Raw genomic sequence first — 20,132 nt, forward strand, 5'->3', positions numbered from 1 at the left:
CTTAAGTAAATACGTGGGGTTTTTTTGCACTGTGTAAATAAAACATATACATAATAAGGCACTGACCTCATTAGAAGTGAAAATTGGCAAAGTTATCTTTCCTTGAGGTGAACTCCATAAGTTAGACCTGTGTATCTACAGTATTCTCTTCTCTATAGGCATTTAAAGTCCAGAATTTATAAAGCTTGACTAAGCTGTCAGAAATGGGGCAAATAGCTGAAGTTACACACTGCAGAGCTCAGCTCTAAGAGCTAATTCGAGGGATGGGACACCCCCACCCCTCCCCCTCCTGTTCACACAGGAACAGGACTGAGGCTGTTAATCAGCTGGAGCTCCCTCCCTTGTCACCCTTTTTCTTTTGATGTCAGGAAAGCTTGTCAGAAGTGACTTATGCTAATAGCAGAGGAAAGGGGCAGCAGACAGAGATGACACTGTGTGCTGGATTGAGATAAGTACAGTCTACAGAATATGCTTTGTTCATATTTCATGTCTGAAATTTCGGTTTACAACCACTTTAATGACTATCTGTAGGGATGCAAAAAATACTTTGTTTTTTTTTTTGTGGATTTCTGTAACACTACTTAGATATTGTTAAAATAGCTACAGTCATTCCACAGAAGCTAAAACCTGGTGTGGTAGATTAGTATGCAAAAAATTTTCCTGTTGCTGTCAAAATGGAATTCGGGTAAGGTTCAATCCGAAAGTTCCGTGTGTCAATCTACAGGCCCCTGTAGCCTGCAGCAGAGCCAGAGGAGTCCAGGGGATCACTGATAAGAGCTACTGCGGAGGAGATTGCAAGCATTGGGGATAAATGTAATGCAAAACACATTGCCTTGTGACCATATACTAGTAACCCTGTCTCCCAGTTTAAAAACTTTGTACTAAAACCTGAATACAGTATGGATGTGGCAAGCCTACAGTCTGTTTCTGATTGTTTGGTCAGAGATATTCATACAAGTGGCCTGTTGGAGGTCATTTTGTAGGGTTCTAGCAGTGCCCATCCTGTTCCTCCTTGCGCAAAGGGAGCAGATACCGGTCCTACTGATGGGTTAGGGACCTTCTACGACCCTGTCCAGCTCTCCTAGAGTAACTGCCTGTCTACTGGATTCTCCCCCCATGCTCTTGAGACTGTGCTGGGAGACACAGCAAACCTTCTGGCAATGGCACATATTCAGTGCCGCTATTAGAATCACAGGGCCCCGTGCAGCCTACCTGATGCCCCCCCCCAAGGCAAAAATTTTAAAACAATATTTTCACTAAAAGTACTTGGGAATCATTATTAGTGGACAACAAAAACATTCCATCATGTATAAAAAACATAAATTCCATCTTCAAGCCAAAATTCTCCAAACAATAATGCACATATTCCACCAACTCCCAGTTCCGACTTCCCCTTCCAGCACACATCTTTGCCCTCCCAGCTTAAATTATTTGCGATTCCCCCCTACCAGCACAAATTTCCCTCACCCTAAAATATCACCTGCCTAGCACACATCCTTTTTCTTTTCAAACTTTCTATCCTTGCACAAAATCTTCTCCCCCCCCTAATCCCCCCTGCTAGCACAAATCCCACCCAATTCCCTCCTATTAGCCCTAATTCTCTTACCCCCCCTCCTTGCACAACCCCCCCCCCCTCCCTAATCTTCCCTCCCAGCACAATTTTTTTTCCTTAATCCCCCCCAGGACAAATTGTGATGAAAGTACACAGTGAATATTATGATGAATAAATAAATTAGCAGATAGGTCGCATGGTGCAAAAGCAGCATGGATTTCAAGGTGGTTTATAAGTTGGTTTATATTTTCAACCTTTATTTCTCATATAATTGAATACCGTGATAATACCGTTTACCGTGGCAAAACCTTAATTAATCGCAGCATGGAAATCTGATACCGTCACATGCCTACATGGGACAGATCCATGTTACTATAGATCGCATTGCACTGTACACACACACGCACACACACCACCTCCTATCCACATTTGCTGCTGCCGGGAGGTGAGCAGCCCTTGGAGGAAATAGGGGGCTGTTTGTGTGTACAGTGCAATACGATCTACAGTAACAGCGATCCTCTCCCTTGTGCTGTATAGACCAGCGCTCTTCTGAAAAGAGGTGAGAGCACAACACAGCGCTCCTCCTCATGGCTCTTTCCTCCGCCTCATCTCTTAGCCTCCAGGCTGCCGTCTCCTTGTCCCGGTTCTGAGTGCGGGCTGGGGAAGGAGCTCAGTGGCACCCAGCCAGGCGCATCATCCAAGGAAGGCCAGACTGGGGGGGAGGGGGGGCAGAACTGAAATCCACAAACCACCCCAGCACCCCCAAAATCCAGCCATGTGTGTCTCTCACCCAGCAGCTGGATGCCAGTGGGAGGGAGAAGGGGAGAAACCTGCTTACAGTTGCTGGGTGAGAGACATAGAGGGCATTGTTCTCTGCTCCACCGATCCTCCTGGTTTCTGGGCCCCCCTGTGTGCCTGCCCCCCCCCCCTATCAGCTGCTCTGCAGGTATTGATGTGCCATCCTGGAGGGGTTTGACTGCCTGTGCAACCTCTATAGGGTCCAGGTATTGCCTCATGCTACCAGTAGTGACACTGCCCCTAGCAAAATGCAAAGCTAATGAAAAACAGTGAGAAAAGATGAGTAGGGAAAACAAAAAAGGCATTGGCCTCCCCCTGTAAAACCATTCCTTTTGTGGAGGTCATCTCATTGTTGCCCATACAGTGCACCTGGTAATTTCATTAACACCAAAGCAGCTGAAACTGATTAACAACCCCCTCTGCTACTTAACTGACCAGATCAATATCCCAGGGGTTTAATTGACTTGATGTGATACTCTGATTAAAAAATGTTCCTTTAATTGTTTTGAGCAGTAATATTAAACATCCATTGCTCCTAGCTTTTGTATAAGAGAGGAGTTATGTAACAAGATAAAGGAATTGAACGGGAAATAATGAAAGTGCAGGGAAGACTATTAGTAACTTCAGCTAATTTATTTTCTTACAGTAATATGGACATCTTACAAATATAAACTTTTTTGGAAAAAATAAACTTTATGGTTCTGTAAAAAGTTGCAAACCTGAATTATTAATCTTGGATTTTGCGAAGGTTCGAATTCAATAACATTCTCTAATTGCTTACAGATTTAGTGTTGAATTCTGAATGGCAGCATTAATGCTTAACAAATATGCCAAGTATGAGCTTCTAAATTTGCAAAGTGCAAATAGACGTTTAACTTAGCAAATTTCTGTAACATACAAGAAAGTTCATAGCAATAGGTAAAAAAGATGGATAAATCAGTCTTGTGCTGAGCTAGCAGCAGCTGCTAGCATTTCTTAAGGCTACATTCACACTGGTGATTAGGGCCGGTGCGAATTGTAGCTGCAGGAATCTTCTGATTCCTGCTGCAACACTGAGAAGCTGGTTGAAAAAAATGAGAGGACGCTGGCGGCTGCAGGTGTTCGTGGCTTTTTAGCACAGCCAGCTTTTATCTACCATGATCGCTGCTGGACGCACAGGAAGTGCCTGAAGAAAGACCTTCATAGCAGTATCATCACCCATTATTCTAATTAAAGTTGCAGATTTAAAAGTATTGTACATGAATTTTGAAATTATATTAACAATTTGTAGCTTGTAAAAGATTTTAGCAATTAAGTTTAAATAAACTTGACCTCATTGTTTAAAAGTGTATTTAAGTAAGTGGGGTTATATATATTTTTAAAATAAGTTGCTGAATAATTATTGGGTAATTATTTGAAGGACTTTTTTTGTTTATTTATAGTCTCTATTTCTCCCAGTCTCACAATAGACAGATACTACTCAAATCTGATGTATGTCATATTTTCACCATCAGGCAAATTATTTGCAAATTGTTTGCTCTCTAAAGCATACCTATAGAAAAAAAAATCCCAAAGCTGTACTTACCCTGAATAGATGGCTCCACCAGCTTCTAAGATATTAAAATTATTTTGCTTAGCCCAACTCTACCAAAAAATAGATACATTATTATTTTAGACTGACACCTTTTTTGAAACCTGTAATCCTCTGCAATTGCCCTATCTGCTCAAATTTCTATTGATAGGGAGATATCGGAACTAGTAGTTCAGCAGATGATCAAAACATTCAAATATTTGAAAAAGCTGGGACCCAGTGGCTTTTTGGATGCAATTTTTGCATATTCTTTCCCCCGCCTAATCATACTTTTTAACCAGTTGAGAGGGGGTTCCTCGCTTACATGTCATCCCTTAGCTCGTTTTTTTGTATAGTTCTAAAGCTCCATACTGACCACACTTCCTGGAAAAACTTCCCAATATAATTGATCGATACCAACAAGAAATGAATAAGGCAAAATTTTGGTAGCTAGAGTTAAGAGTGTTGAATGATATCAAAAGATCAAGTGGGTTTCATCCCAGGCAGGCAAGTATGGGACATTATTCAAAGGATCTCACTTCTACTACATTTAGCCCACCAAAGACATACCCCACTAATGCTTTTGTCCTTAGATATATGAAAAGTATTTGACTCCCTCGGCTGGTAATACTTTTTACAATGATGGGGTTTCACCCCCAATTTTAACAATGAATATAGGCCCTTTATTCCTCTCTCATGGCTTACATCCAGTATTCTGGGTTTCAAATTTTTAATGGCCAGTAGTACAAAACAAGAGTGCCATTTGTGCCTTATCTTGTTTGCCCTATCTATCGAACCCCTGGCACAGACCATTCGGTTTAAAAGCAATGTTATGAGAATTGAAGTGGCAGGTTATCACAATACGAGTTGCTTTTTTGTGGATCATGCTCTTCTCTTCCTGACTAAGCCACTGATCTCTTTGCCAAACCTAATTTTGCTTCTCAACTAGTTTGGTGCCCTCTCAGGGATCCAGGGTCACGAGACTAAATCCAAGGCCTTGAATGTATGTATCGCTGTCTCCATCTGTTCTAGAATCCCTTTACACTTCTTTTATGTTCACCTTGGTCCAGGATTATTTGTCATGTTTATGAATTAATTTGACCCCTTCATATGGAACCCTGTAATAAGGCCACTAACCAAAATAGTCTTGCTACTTATATTCTCTACAGACCTCTTAGGAAAATACCATATTTCCTGGCTGTGTAGAGTGACTGTAGTGGAAAAACATTGCTGCCAATTTATTTTTTTTTTATCACATCCATGTTTTACTTGTGGCAATCCTTACCAAACCTACTGACTACAATATCTCCTCAAACCCTCCTCATGTTATGCTAGGTAATCTGTTATTATTGCCTGGTTATGAGACCCAACAAACTTTCAACAACTGGTTACGCAGTTTTCTTTATTTGCGCCAACATATTTTGAGTACTATGGTGAACACTTCAATTGCCCACTGCTTGGAACCTGGGGCTGTTTTTCAAAATCTACAGATCAAAAAGCAGAACTAAACGCTTTCCATCAAGACTATTTTTAATCCTTCTGCTGCTAGCACTAGTAAGTAGAAAATTATATAATATTTACTTGTCTTAAACTATATATATATATATATATATATATATATATATATATATATATATATATATATATATTTTTTACATTTCTTCAGTTATTTCTTTGGTTTCCAGGTCTAAGGAAATTATGTCATACATTTCCCAGGAGTCTTCAGGAAGGGTTTTCTCAGCTAAGCACACCCTTCTACTTGCATGCCTGAGCTAAGGGCAGATGCATTCCAGGAAGTAAATGCTACATGAATCATCTGCCCTTTCTCAAGATAGTCACGGCCAAAAATGCTAGTTTGCTTTTTAAAGTACTTTCTCAGCAAAAGAAAATGTGGAGACATTGATCGATGGGGGAGTTTGCTTTAAATTTTAAAATTAAATAGGGTTCTTGGTTTGTGGTGCTCAGATGCAGTTTAGTTCTGTTTTAAACACCTTTTTCAAAGTTATATCACTCTTGCAGAGGATCTTTAATGTTATTCAAAAACTGGTTTCTGGATAACTTACAGAGTCCACGTCTTATCTTGTTTCATCATAGTGTGCTCCTTTCCCACTTGCAGGCCAAGTTACCTCCATATGCAAGAAAGTAGGACAGAGGTCTACAGAGATCCATGGATGTAGCAGATTAGCAACAAATCTAGATCTCTACCAATTGTAGTTCTGCTGTTCTAGTGGTCAAAGTGAACTACAAGCTTTTGCTGAATTGGTATTTATTCCCTTTGAGGATCTCTTGTTCTGTCCCTGGTTTTTAGTCCTTTGTTTTTTTGTCAGTTGGAGGGATCTTTCTTGCACATCTGGTGGGAATGCTCTAAGGCAAAATGGTACTGGATTAGGGTATATCAGCGTTGTACACGGTAGTTGGTGTCTCGTCCTGAAAGGACCAGTACACTACAGGGTTCTCCTCAGGAAAAAACTGAAGTCTGCACAGCTTTTTAACTCAGACTAGTTACACACACTCTTATGGCTGCTTGGGAGATGTTGGCCTGGACGTGGAGGTCTCTTGCCATCACTTTTGCAGAGGTCAAGGCCCTAGTTTGGCAAGTTTTTACCTAAGAGAAACCTCCAGCACTACAAATCAATACCATAGCTAAATTCATCAAATCCATGGATCGAAGCCTATATGCGTCCCTCTTTAATGATTTGAGAGCTCTATATTTGATCAGTTGCCTATTCTACCCTGACCGGGCATACAGTAATCAATGGTTGCCTGTAGATCCCCCTGTCCCCTTTATGCTATACCCCTGTCAGCAAAGATCTTCCAGCCCCCCCCCCCCCCATTCCATTCATTTCACTCAGTTACTGGTGGGCAGTCCATCCACCCATGAGAACATAAATAAAATATAAGAATTTTAATGGATTATGGGATATTACCATTCCTGAAATAACTCTGGATGTAACCTTGTCTTGTTCTTTTTCACAATAAAGCTTTTGAACAAACAGTCACTGTTGTACAGTATTTTTGTGTATTTTTCTGTCAGTGTTACCTAAACTCTCTTCCTTGGTGTCATTCTTAAAACCAGAAATCAAGATGACATGCTCTGTCCTCTAACTGTGTCACACTGTTGCAGCATGTCCATTGTCGCGTTCTTCTAGCTTTTTTCCTTTATGATGGGTTTTATGCTATAATAATGCAATGTAGCCTGTCTAAATAATTTGATTTGTGTCACTCTTCCATGTTATGATTTATATTAATTTTTGAACTGCATATGGCATCACAGCCCTTTACCATAATGAATTAGCATTTTTAGAATTAAGCAAGAGTACTGATAGGAGTTAAAGTGGAACTGTGCTGTATCTGAGCACCACAAACCAAAAATGCAATTTCATTCATTTTTAGTACCTAAAGAAAACCCCCCCTCCATCCATGTCTCCATGCTTTATTTTTCTGAAGAATACTTTTGAAAAACACCCCCTGGCATTTCTGGCTGTGGCCATCTTGAGTAAGGGCAGGTGATTCATGTAGCATTAACTTTCTGGAATCCGTCTCAGGTATGGGCTGAGCTGAGAACCTTCCCTCCCCATTTGAAGACTTCTGGGATGTATGACATCATTTGCCTAGGCATGAAAACCAGCAAGTAGCTGAAGAAATGCAAAAAAAGTGTAAAACAAGTAAATATGATATACTTTCCTATCTATTAACTAATGCTGGCAGCATAAGGACTAGAAATAGTCCATGTTGATTGAGAGAGTGGAGTTCTACTTTAACTAACTAAGAGTTTTATGATCAGGTATAGTTGTAGCTTTTTTTTTTAAAGCAGAACTAAACTCTCTCATTCCACAGTAACTATTTTTATTCATTATGCTACAAACATTAGTAGATACATAGAAAGGTATAATATATTTGTTTTAAACTTATTATTTTTTTTTTTACTTCAGTTGCTTCTTGGTTTCGGGTCTAGGCCAAAATGATGTCATAGATCTTATGAGTCTTCATGGGCTTTTTTTATTTTTCTTTCATCTGGAGGAAGGAAGGAGGGGCTTTCTCAGCTAAACACACCTTTCTGTGTGCATGTTTGAGCCAAGGGCAGATGGTTTCCAGGAATTAAAAGCTGCATTAATCTTTTGCCCTTACTCAAAGTGGCAATGACTAGAATGCTAGGGGACTGTTTTTCAAAGTAATTTCTCAACAAAGCAAAGCATTGAAACGTGGATGGATGGGTGAGCTTGCTTTGAATATGAGTGCAGTGAATCTTAGCAATTCCACATACCGCAGCTACTGTACTGTGCACTTATCAACAATCCTTATGTTAACTGAGCAGCTTTGTTAAAGTTGACCTCTATGTAGGTAAAATTAATGCAGCTCTGTATTCATTAAAAATGGATAAAAGAGGAGAGAGGCGACAAGGAGTACAATATAGTGTAGTAAGTCAATACATTGGAAAAAATATATAGTTAAATGGGTGAAGAAACAAAAGGCATGTCACAATGGAATTAGTCCCTAACCACTGTTCGGTGAATGACTCAAACTGCTGGTGGCTGGGGGGAGAGAGAGCAGCTGGAGGTACATGGAGGAGAGCCACCTCTGGAAGCAGGAAGCAAAGTCCTGGGAGAGACGGGAGAAGCCACAGCCGGTTTGCGAGAGCTGAATCTTCACTGGTTGAATCTGTCATGCAGGGAGGGTTGGACAGTCTGAAAGCACCACTGTGGGAGTGTATGTAAGTGCTATGGAATGCGTTTCAGGAGAACTACAAGCTTCCTTCATCAGAGGATGATTGACTTTCTACACTATATTGGGCTCCTTGGAGCCTCTCTCCTCCGTTACCCATTTGTTTCATATGTCGGCCCTTCAAGCCAGAATGAAGCCTGGTGTCAGTGTTAGCATTAATCACTAGATAAACAGGTCTACCTCTGATATTCTGTGTGTTTTTACATTATAAAGTATTGGGACATTTTGCTGGTGCCATGCAGGGCTCCTGCAGACTGTTAGTGTAAGCCATCTCCCTGTACAGCTGTCACACAGAGAGCAGATCGCTGAGCTGCTGCAGGAGTGGAAACATGGTACATGTTCCACCCTAAAAACGGGCAGAATATGTAACATGTTCCCAAAGGAGAAGTTATCCTTTAAATCTTCACATGTTTAGTATCTGTTTACTAAGCGCAACATCATCATTTATATTTTACAAAAAAAAAAAATTATGCTTGGTAAATGGCTGCACAAATATGCAACATAAACCAATTGTAATAATTACTATTTTATTCTCCAGGGCCTCTGATTTAAAAAAAATATGCAATGTTTGGAGATTCTAAGTAATCTTCTAGCAGTAAAATGCTATGAAAAATGTCAAAATTGGCCCAGACACCGATAGATAAAAAATAAAGAAGCTCTTGATTGGGTTTAGTTCACATTTTTTCCTGATTTTCTTCAGAAGTATTCTTTCCTAGAAATTCTTGTTTATATAGTATATTTGTATTAAATATTATTAATATGGAGCTTTTTAAAAAAGATGAGGGTGCTTTTTCCCCATTCATCCAGAACCTAATTATTGTTGTTTACACTGACTCACAAAGCAAATTTTCTCTCAAGTCTATAATGTTTAGTTAACCTATACTGAGTATTGTGTTTTACCGAGGTGATTCTGTGAGACTTTACGCACATGTAATTACAGATCTTTAGAAAAAGACATCTGATATCTAAGCTAGGCTCTGCAATTGCCAAACACAGCAAGTAGTAATCATACATTGTATACAGTAGTCATTTTAAATATTATCTGTAGTATAACTGGTGAACTATTGACAAGATAAAAAAAGGAATATTATAATCCTCAACCCACTTGGCCAGTTCAATTTATACTATTATCTAATGCAGTGTAACCAGGCTCCTAACTAGAGACTTTATTTAAGGAAGTACAGTATTCATATTCCCTGGTTTATAATTAATTTTTGTCAACAGATTGTAAATCATTAGACTCCGATACCTTCATATTGCCTGGAAACCATTCTTTGTGCTAGGTATTACAGTTATGGACGGAAAAGCTAAATATATTATTCTTCTACTTCTAATCAGTGCTAGACATAGTTACTTGGTATCCTATTGTGGTGTTTATAAATGTTACACATTTCGTATTTTAGTTCCCTTCTTTTCACCTTACTGTATATTACACTTTAATATGGGCTTCGGTAGAAGAGGAAAGCATGCTTTGAGGTGAATTGGGCTTGCATTTGATTTCTTTTTATTGTTCCAACTTTCACGAATATATAATAACCATGAAATTGAATAAATAAATATTACTTTATATATGTCTGACTTTTTATTGTTCTAATTTTTAATTCCTATCTAGGGTGACTCACTATACTGTATTCATGAAATAGCAGCATTGTCACCCTAGGACAGAAATTGTGTCAGGACCACATAACATCTACTCTTCTGTTCATCATAATCTGGGGGGATAATCAGGGGATTTTTTTTTTTTTTTTAGACTTTGATTGTTGTTACTATTATGATCAATGTAACGGCAATGTTTTACAACTATCATGAATGGGTTACATTCATGACAGCTGTGAATACCAGTGATCTGTGATTAGCTACATCTAATCAAATGGTACAGGGTGCTGTGATTGGCCTGGGTACCATTAGATAGTTGTGGGGAAATCACAGCTCATTGGTACAGGAAGCAGAGCTGTTATGAATGAGATTCATTAATATCAGCTTTGTTGACATTGTGATCACACATGATCCCCTGGCTGCCAAAGGTGATCGGGTACTGGGACCCGCAATCCACTGTCAGCGGTCGGGGGGGCACAGCGCATTTCTAAACTGGAGCAGGGACAATAATGTACATGTACGTATTTGAGCCTGCACGTGCCACCCCACCAAAGTATAATTACTGTGGCGGGTCTGCAAGTGGTTAATTACCATTATTGCTATCACAAGGGGTTAACAACTAGTTTAGCTGAACTGGTTAAGAAAAAAAAAAATCATGCCTAGGCTTTATGAAACCTCATCTTTATGTAGAATCAAGAATGGTATTTTCAAGACAAGACTGCCAATACCGATGCCCTTCAGGCCGAAGTAATGGCCACCAGAAAGACCACTTTTCTGGTAAGACCAGAGAGAGACTGCTGATGCTCCTAACAGGTTTGAAAGGAGAATGATGGAGAGCTGAGAACATTAGGCTCAGGTCTCATGGTGCTAAACATTTACGTACAGTAGGAGCTAAGTGCCCCACCCACTGCACAGATATCTTTACCAATGAATGCAAAGCCAATGGCTTCTGGGAAAATAAAGCTAGACCCAAAACCTGGTCTTTAATAGTGCTCAGGGCCAAAGAACGACCCATGCCTGATTGCAGAAACCCTAACATACACTTTACTGCATATCTTCAAGGATGTAATCCTTTCTCTTCACGTCACACAAAATATAGTTTCCTTATGCGATGGTAAACCCTGCGAAAAGACTGCTTCCTGGCCTCTAAATTATGGTAGAAGGGCCCATGGAGCTTTTGAGTACCACATCCCCCATTGGTTGATTCGGGGGTTACTGTACGTCCATCCTGCTCAGTAAACCAACAGTGAAAGCCCTTGGATCTCTCTTTCTGGCTGAAAATTTGTCCAGTTTGTTCTTGAACCTGGATACAAGCAGATGCATATTAGGAATCTCCAATTTGTGACATATATGTTAAAACACTTTTGGGTGTAAAGACCATTCTCCTGGATCTAGCTGCTGGTAACATAGAAAGGCCACCTTCCATTTCGCCACCTCGTGAATGTGTGCTGCTGACAGTAGAATGCCTTACTGCTCACTCCATGACTCCTTGTACTTCTCTTGCATTGTCCAATTGGAATCTGACAAGCTGACCCAGAATCTGCAAAGTCCAGCGTTGTAAGGAGAGACTAATTGCTCTGAGTTTCAATATGTTGAACTGAAGACAAGCCTCCCTTGGTGACCACATACCCTGAAATGACAGAGATCCCCCAAATGCACCCCAGCCCATCAGACTGGTATTCAGAGTTAGAATCTCTCAAGGGGCTGGCAGGAATGAATTCCCTTGTTCCAGCTTCGAGCTGAGAATCCACCAAACCAGATACTTTCTTGCCTGAGGTGACAGTCTCACTGGGCAATCTATGAACTGTACCTGTTTGTCCCATGCTGGCGGAACACTGCTACTGCGTTGCAAGTTTCTGGATGGAAACCGAGTATATGGCATTGTTTTAAAGGCAGCTACCATAAAACCCAGTACCCTCATGCTGAAACACATTGTGGGTAAGGCCTGCTTTGCTATACCTGCACCTGGGAATGAAGGCAGCCTAACCTTACTTGTGGAAGAAACACCTTAGATGGAACTGTGTCCATCGAAAGATCCAGATACTCCAAGCATTGAGTGGGGATTAACACTGATTTCTGAAGATTCAATATCCACCTGAATTTCTATGGTACCTGCACTGTCTCCTTAATGTTTGTAAGTTCTTAATACTTCTTAATCCTCAACTGTTCCCTTAATAACAAGTCGTCCAGGTACCCTAAAATTGTGATTTTCCTCATACCCAGCAAAGTTAGGATTGGGGCTAACACCTTGGTGAATAAGCCAGAAACTGGTAAGGTTGACCACTTTTACAAAACATAGGTATTGCTGGTGAGGTCTGTAGATGGGGACATGACAGTAAGCATGCTTTATTTGCTCTGATGCAACAAAGTTCCCCAATTATAGAGAAGCATTAACTGTCCAATTGGACTCCATGCAAAACGTCTGTACCTTAAAGTACCGATTGAACTCTTTTAAGTCCAGAATATAATGTACCTTGCCATCCAGTTTGGGGATGATAAAAAGGCTGGAATAAAACCCCCGAAGCACTCTTTCTCTTTCACAGAGATAATTACTCCCTGGGAATTGATCTGTGCCATGGCAAACTGAAGTTCCTCCCTCTTGCAAAGAGATGAAGACATCATCGAGGTCATGAATTGCTCTGGCACAAATTATTCAAACTCAAGCCTGTATCCTACAGGCACCGAGCTGAAGCACAAGCATTTGTCATCTCCTATCCAAATATTTAGTTGGTTTCAGTTAGTTGGTTACGAAGCTGACACTTTTGTTTATTCTGTGAACATAAGACCTGAGCAGGGCACACATTTCTTTTTTTATAAGACATTATTAACTGTAAATACAATACAAAGAACAGGTGTGGCACATACATTCATATAAAAAGAAGGTACATCATAATGGTTAAAGTTCATAACGTTTTGAAAGATGAAAGTGAGCTAGATTATAAAAATAGTATGTTGCACATAATAGGTCCAATACATCAGCAAACATAGATCAGTAATTACAGTACTCATATACAAAAACATAACAATTTGCAACCAGTCATGGAATGCTTTATAATGCTTATATTTTAAAAAGCCATCAATGAGAGGAAAAAAAGAATGAGGGGTGGGGATGGGGGAAAGACGATAGTGTGAGATTGGGAGAAAAGGGATACAAAGGACATACCTGTATAATCAGGAAGGAAAAGAAAGCCCTACAAACCAAGTACCTTGAATTTGGCATGGTTTTGATCATAATATATTTAATCAATGAGCAAATCCAGTAGCCCACATAATACTATATTGTTAGGCCTCTTGCCTTGACCCATGCTGCCCAGATTTTCTCAAATGTTTGGGGGAAAGGTATGTCCCATATATGCAATTTTGTAAAACTGCATTGATGGTTGATCTCCATATTTGAAGGATAGGAAAATTTAGTAGTTTCCACTTTGGATTGTTTTCCTAGCATAGAAGGCAGAATAGAAGAGGAACAGCCTTTTATAGTGAGTCGTATAAATGTTATCATATACGCCCAAAAGCATAATCAAGGGTCTACTGTAATTTTTGATCCACCTATTATAATACTGTCTTTAACCACATTACAGTCAAAAGTCTGCATATGAGAGCAGGTCCAGACCATGTGTATAAATGTAGCAGCAGCATTTCATTTAAGGCAAGTCTCGTCAATATTGGAATATATAACAGCGAGTCTCAGGGAAATATAATATAGACTATGTAGAAATTTCAGCTGGATAAATCTATCCCTAGCCAAAATCATAAGCAGGAGGTATTGCTGCATTTCCTGATCCCAACTAGCGTTCGGTAAGTTTGGCAAATCCTGTTGCCAGGATTGAAGAGCTGAGAGACCTTGGAGTTATTAGAATTAGAAAGCCTGAGGTAGAGGGAAGAAAGAATTCTATCTTTTTTTTAATGAACAATTTCTCAATTGTGTGTGAAGTTAGGGTAATAGTAAGGAATTGGTTAAATACGTTTTCAGTTAATCAGAAGTAAGGAGATGTCACTAATGCATTATATTTTGCATCGTTTTCATGCCAAATCTAGCCTTCGCATTTGGATCAGGTATAGTGCAGAGATGAGGAAGGGAATGATTCACCCATAAAGGAGTGTAGGTGGATGGAGAATTTGTCTCACCAAGTCTTCTACTCACCTGCTTCTAGTGTTTTTTTACGAACTTTAAAGTTTGGATTAGAACAAGGGCCTCAAAATACTAGGCTACTTAACTCCAAAGAAGACCCAACAATGCCCATCAAGAGTTATTGCTGAGACGGTTTTAAAGTAACTGGGTCAGTACAACTGCCAGGCAGTAATTATTTTCAGAAGGAAAAGTCAGTAATGGCAGCTTCCATGTTTTTGATGACAAGCTTTCTATTTCATAAGAAAGAAATCTGTTTTTCTCATTTTCTAATCACAGTGCAATTTGCTTCAGTGAGTTTCCTTTAATGCTGGTAATGATACAATATTAATACAACCTTAAGGATCTCCTGTTATATTACACATATGTGAATTGTTTTTCTGAACTGTTTACTTTGCAAACTTGTTATTTCCACTAGTTATGTGTTTATTATTTTGTTTCGACATAGTTAGACCCCTTCACATGGGACAGACTCCACTAGGTGTCCGCTTGCATAGTGTGGGATCTGTATGCTGATTCCCGCTGAGCAGGTGGATGATTGGTCTAGGTCTATTCCACTTATCCAGAGCGGACACAGACACAGCCCGTTCTTCTCTATTGGCGGTTGGATTTACATAGACCACCTGTCTTCTGATCTGCTAGATGGAAGGGGAACTGATCCCCATCCATCTGTTTTTAGCGGATCAGATCAGATTGGATGTAAGCCAGTGTAAACAGACACATGTCTGTTTAAGCCCTCCTGTCCATGGAGGAGAATGGAGGATCTGATCGGTTTCGCCTGAAAAAGGGATAGGCAGACCCGAACGGACTGCTAGTGTGAAAGGGGCCATATGTGAGTGTTTCATAGCTACTGACTGTATTTGTTGGTGAGTTGTATTTTTTATTTGACATTTCATTTTATTGCTAAATCACTAGCATCAAGCTTAGAATTGTTTTTTCTTTTTTACACTGTATTTTTATTTCTGTTTTGCAAATTACAAATCAACTATGTAACTAACTATGTTATGTAATAGGCAATAATCAGTTAGTATTGTTACTGCAGTGTTCAATTACTAGTTTGTATTAAAATGTTTTGTGTATTTTTTTTGGTTTGTTTCTACAGATTCTGGGATTTCTCTAAACCATCACCACTCCTTGAAACTGTGGAGCATCATACAGAGTTTACATGTGGTCTTGATTTCAGCATTCTCATACCAGGACAGGTATTGCATTGATATATTTTCTCATTTTCGAAGTACAACCACCACAACTTAAAAATCTTCATTGAATCCCCCAGGTGATCAAGAATATGAAGTGCTTGGTTCTGTTCTGACACATGCTGTGGTTTTGTACTTAAAGCACCTCTTTATATCTGCTTTTTACTATCTGTCAGCTTCAGCCTGGCTAGAGCCCAATTTATGGACATTCCTATTGAGTGCCAAAGCACAGCACTAAAGCCACCACCCTCTCTCAGATTCTCACTTTGTTCTTATTTCTGTCAGTGCTGTCTGATCCTTTACTATTGTGAGTGTGGGGCAATGTTTACTAGCTGCTGGCAGATAGATCACACATTCCCACCAGCGCCCACTGATCCTTTGCTATTGTAAGTGTTTTTTGTTGTGCTCTAAATGGAGCCTCTCCTGCTGTGCTGAATGACAGCACTCATCTCCAGCATGTGCCTGCTGCCAGAGACAAGTGACTTCAGTAAATGCTAACTAGGTGTTCGTCTTCTACAGAGTTGCATGGTCAGACAATGGTGCCATTGGTGTCAACCATGCTAGCTCTGGATCCAAAAGCAGATGCAGTGCTACAGACATTTTATCCCTAGGGGATAGGATGAAGAAAATATGTTTGTGGTGAGACCTTTTCTATAAGCTAATAAATATTTTTTTTAATTTTCTAGTAACAAAGTCATGATGTTTTCCTAGAGCAGCCTTTCTCAACCTTTATACCCTAAAGGAACCTACATATCCACAGCTACCCTTAACCCAATGCCTTTGCACTGATTTCTCTTCAAAAAATATATACAGCCAATGAAAACGGTAGTACCTCCAACATTTATGCATTTATGGTCAGTGGAGAAGTGCCCCCTTATATTGGTGATCAGTGGAAATGCCCCTTTACACTGGTGGTCAGTGAGAAAAAGGCCCCTTATCATTGGTGTTCTATGGAGAAATGCTTCCTTGCTTTGGTTATAGTGGTAGTAGCAGATGTAGAAAAGACCCATAGTTCAGTGATAAGTGAGAGAAGAACCTCTTTACATTTGTGGTCATGAAAGAAACCGTGCCCTTTTTGGCCAGTGGAATAAATGCCACATTAAATTGGTGGTTGGTGGGAAGTATGTCCCACTGGTAGTCAGTAAAAAAATGCCCCCTTATATGCAGCTAAAAGGATTATTAACATCATTTGTTAATTACCTTAAAGACAACAAAAGATGTCTTAGTGGTTCCTATGCCGTTAGCTCTTTGATATTTGTGCTGGAACTATGCAGATGCTGTTTGGGTGTCAGATCAAATCAGTTATGCCAACTGATTGCAACCTCTTGCTGAACACTAGGGTTCAGTGGACCTCCGGTTGAGAAATGCTATTTTGTCAATTTCCAAAACATTTTCAAACAAATATTTTTTTACCAATTTAATTATTCTGTGTTTTTTTATTAGTTGACTATTACAGGCATAAAATATATAGTCCTGCATGATTCTGATGATAAATGTTTTGGTACATCAAAATTCTTGTAGTTAACTTACCTACATCAAGCCATGTATATGTTGCATATGCAAAAAATATATTCAATATTTTATTAAGGAAAATAGCAATATACTTAAATTCAAAAGATGCTTGGTATTGCCACAGTGAAGAATTTGATAATTTTCCTAATGAAATGTTTCAGAAGTAATGTGTATGACTATCCTTGTAAATGGTCACATTTCAAATTGCCTTCTGTGTCATATTAAAGTAATGCAGTGCCCTTAGCAGAAATTACCTAGTATTATAGTGGGTTTAAAATATTATTATAATTATAGTGGATGTCCGTGGATAGTGTTCTGGACCCACTTTGCATAGATTTAATTTTTAATTATTTTTAAATAGAATTTGAATTCCCATTGCCTTCTGTGTCAGTGACATGGATCACCAGGAAAAATACAGAGGGTGATCTTTCCCAGTGGGGACAAATACACTAGTAAAGACCTAACGGAGGTTTTCTCTATGCTATCCAAAACATTTTTACACTTTTATGCTGATACACTTTTAGGCCCCATTCACACCTGAGCATTTTGAAACTCAAAGCTCCAAAACACTGAGGGAGGAAACAAAATAAATTTTCTCTTCCGTTCATTGACGGACACAGCTCCTGATCTTCTTAACCGTTTGGTTATACTGCCCCCTACAGAAGTATAATGCTAGGCAGAAAAAAAAAGTCTGACTACACCTATGGGGAGTCCCAGGGGGTTTACTCCCTCTCTCTGCTATAGGTACTCAGTTTTTTTCTGCCTACTCAGGAGTAAGGACCTAGTTCATTGCTGGGATCTCTGGTTCTGGCATATTTTTTAGATAGATTTTTTTCTCCTGTTTTTTTCCTGTGAGATCTACAATTAACTGCCAGACTGGGCGATGGGCTGGATAATCTAGATCCAGTGGTCACCCCAGTCTGGCCAGCATGAAGGTGTGCCCCCATCCTGTGTCTGGGGTGGGGGGACGTCTTTGCTGGTTCCTGGACCCGTGGACTTCCCTGGTACAAGACAAGTGGGTCCACGAGGTCATTCGCTCCGGCTACAAGATTGAGTTTCGTTCTTACCCTCCGGTAAGGTTCTTCCTTCCAATGTGCGACTGTCTCTGGTCCAAGACCTTTTACTTTAAAGGGTGATTGTCCCGGTTCAAACTTCGGAACGTTTTCAGGGGTTATACTCAAACCTGTTTACAGTCCCCAGGAAGGAAGGCAAGGTGCGTCCAATTCTGGACCTCAAGGTGCTGAACTGCTTTGTGCGGGTGCAGAAGTTCAGAATGGAATCGATTCGAAGAGTGGGGGCTTCCCTGCATCTTGGGGATTTTCTTCCCTCCATCGTCATAAAGAATACTTAGTTCATATTCCAACATGCGTCGTTCACCAGCGCTTCCTCTGCTTTGCCATGGGAGTGGAGCATTATCAGTTTGTGGCGTTCCCCTTTGGTCTCCCCTCTGCTCCTTGAGTCTTCAGGAAAGTATTGGCCCCGGTACTAGCATTGTTATGCCAATGGGAGATCGCGGTACTGGTCTACTTGGACGACCTCCTTCTGCGAACGGAATCTCCTACTTCTCTGCTGGAAGTCTTGGAAATCACCATACGAGCCTTGAGGGAGTTTGGCTGGATTATGAATTCTGAGAATCCTGCTCTGGTTCCGTCCACAAAGCTGGATTATCTGGGTCTGACTCTGGACTCAGCCTTAGCCAGAGTGCTCCTTCCTCTGGACAAACTCCAGAAATTGAAGGCTGCAATTGGTCTCCTGCTGTCCAGCAGATGGTCATCCTTTTCATCTTGCATGCAGGTGCTGGGCCTGATGGTGTCTACCTTAGCGGTGGTTCCATTTGCACAGTTTCATACGAGGTCCCTACAAGGGAGATTCTGGCCAAATGGGACAAGAATCCACATTCTCTGGACAATCAGAGCCGGCTGAAAGAGTCCCTGATATCGTGGCTTAGTTCTTTGGCGCTTCGGCTGGGCGAATCCTTCCTCCCCTTGTATTGGACAGTGGTCACTACGGATGCCAGCCTGTCCAGCTGGGGAGGCGTCTTCAGCAAAAATTCTGCTCAGGGGATCTGGAGACTGGAGGAGTCCAGACTACTGATCAATGTCTTGAAACTCCAAGCGATTAGACTGTGCCTGAAACATTGGATGGATCGTCTTCAGGGCTGTCCAGTGTGCATTTAATCAGACATTGCCACAGCCATGGTTTATGTCAATCACCAGGGGGGGCACAAGAAGTGTTCTGGTGGCTCTGGATGTAGCCGGCATTCTAAGGTGGGCAGAACGGTTCGTTCCAGCCTCCTCCGCCATACACATTCTCGGAGTGGAAAACTGGCAGGTGGATTACCTTAGTCAGCAGGCGTTGGACCAAGGGGGGAGTGGTCCCTTCATCCCGAGGTGTTTCACCAGTTGTGTCTCCGAAGGGGCTTCTCCGAGGTGGATCCGTTGGTGTCCCAGCTCAACAGAAAGGTGCAGAGGTTTGTGGCTTGGTCAAGGGGTCCTCTGGTCGATGCAACAGATGCGTTTTGGCCCTGTGGGGTCAGTATCGTCTGATTTACGCCTTCCTTCCTCTCAAGCTTCTGCCAAGACTTCTACGCAGGATCATGGCAGAAGGGATTCCGGTCATCTAGTGGCCTTGGACTGGGCTCACCGGGCTTGGTACGCTGATCTGGTGAAGCTGGTCGCCGACGTTCCTTGGAAGCTTCCTCTCAGGGAAGATCTGCTGTTCCAAGGACAGATCTTCCATCCTGCTTTACAATCCCTGGCTTTGAAGGCTTAGCTGTTGAATGCCAGATGCTGATGGGTAGAGGTTTGTCTGAGTCGGTGATTCCAACGCTGTTAAAAGCTAGGAAATCTACTTCTCGGAAGATCTACTATTGTACATGAAGACATACATTGCGTGGTGTGAGTCTCTTGGGGTTCATCTTTTTCGGTTGCTTGGATCTTGACCTTCCTTCAATGGGGGGTTGAGCGGAAACTGGCCTTGAGTACTATCAAGGGTCAGGTGTCGGCCTTATTGGTCTTCTTTCAACAGCCCTTGGCCACATACTCCCTGGTGCATACTTTTTTTCAGGGGGTTAGGCAC

At 40.8% G+C, this 20,132-nt stretch overlaps 1 protein-coding gene across 1 annotated transcript in view; it reads left to right on the plus strand.

Annotated features, from left to right (window-relative positions):
• The window catches only part of PEX7 (peroxisomal biogenesis factor 7), a 387,996-nt gene that overhangs the window by 297,774 nt on the left and 70,090 nt on the right, over window positions 1-20,132 (plus strand). Inside the window, exon 9 of the mRNA XM_082250007.1 lies at window positions 15,449-15,548. Within this exon, the coding sequence (XP_082106133.1) occupies window positions 15,449-15,548 (100 nt within the window). The remainder of the gene's footprint in view (window positions 1-15,448; window positions 15,549-20,132) is intronic.

Source organism: Pelophylax lessonae, assembly GCF_965119305.1.
Source record: "Pelophylax lessonae genome assembly, chromosome: 3".
NCBI lineage: Eukaryota > Metazoa > Chordata > Amphibia > Anura > Ranidae > Pelophylax > Pelophylax lessonae.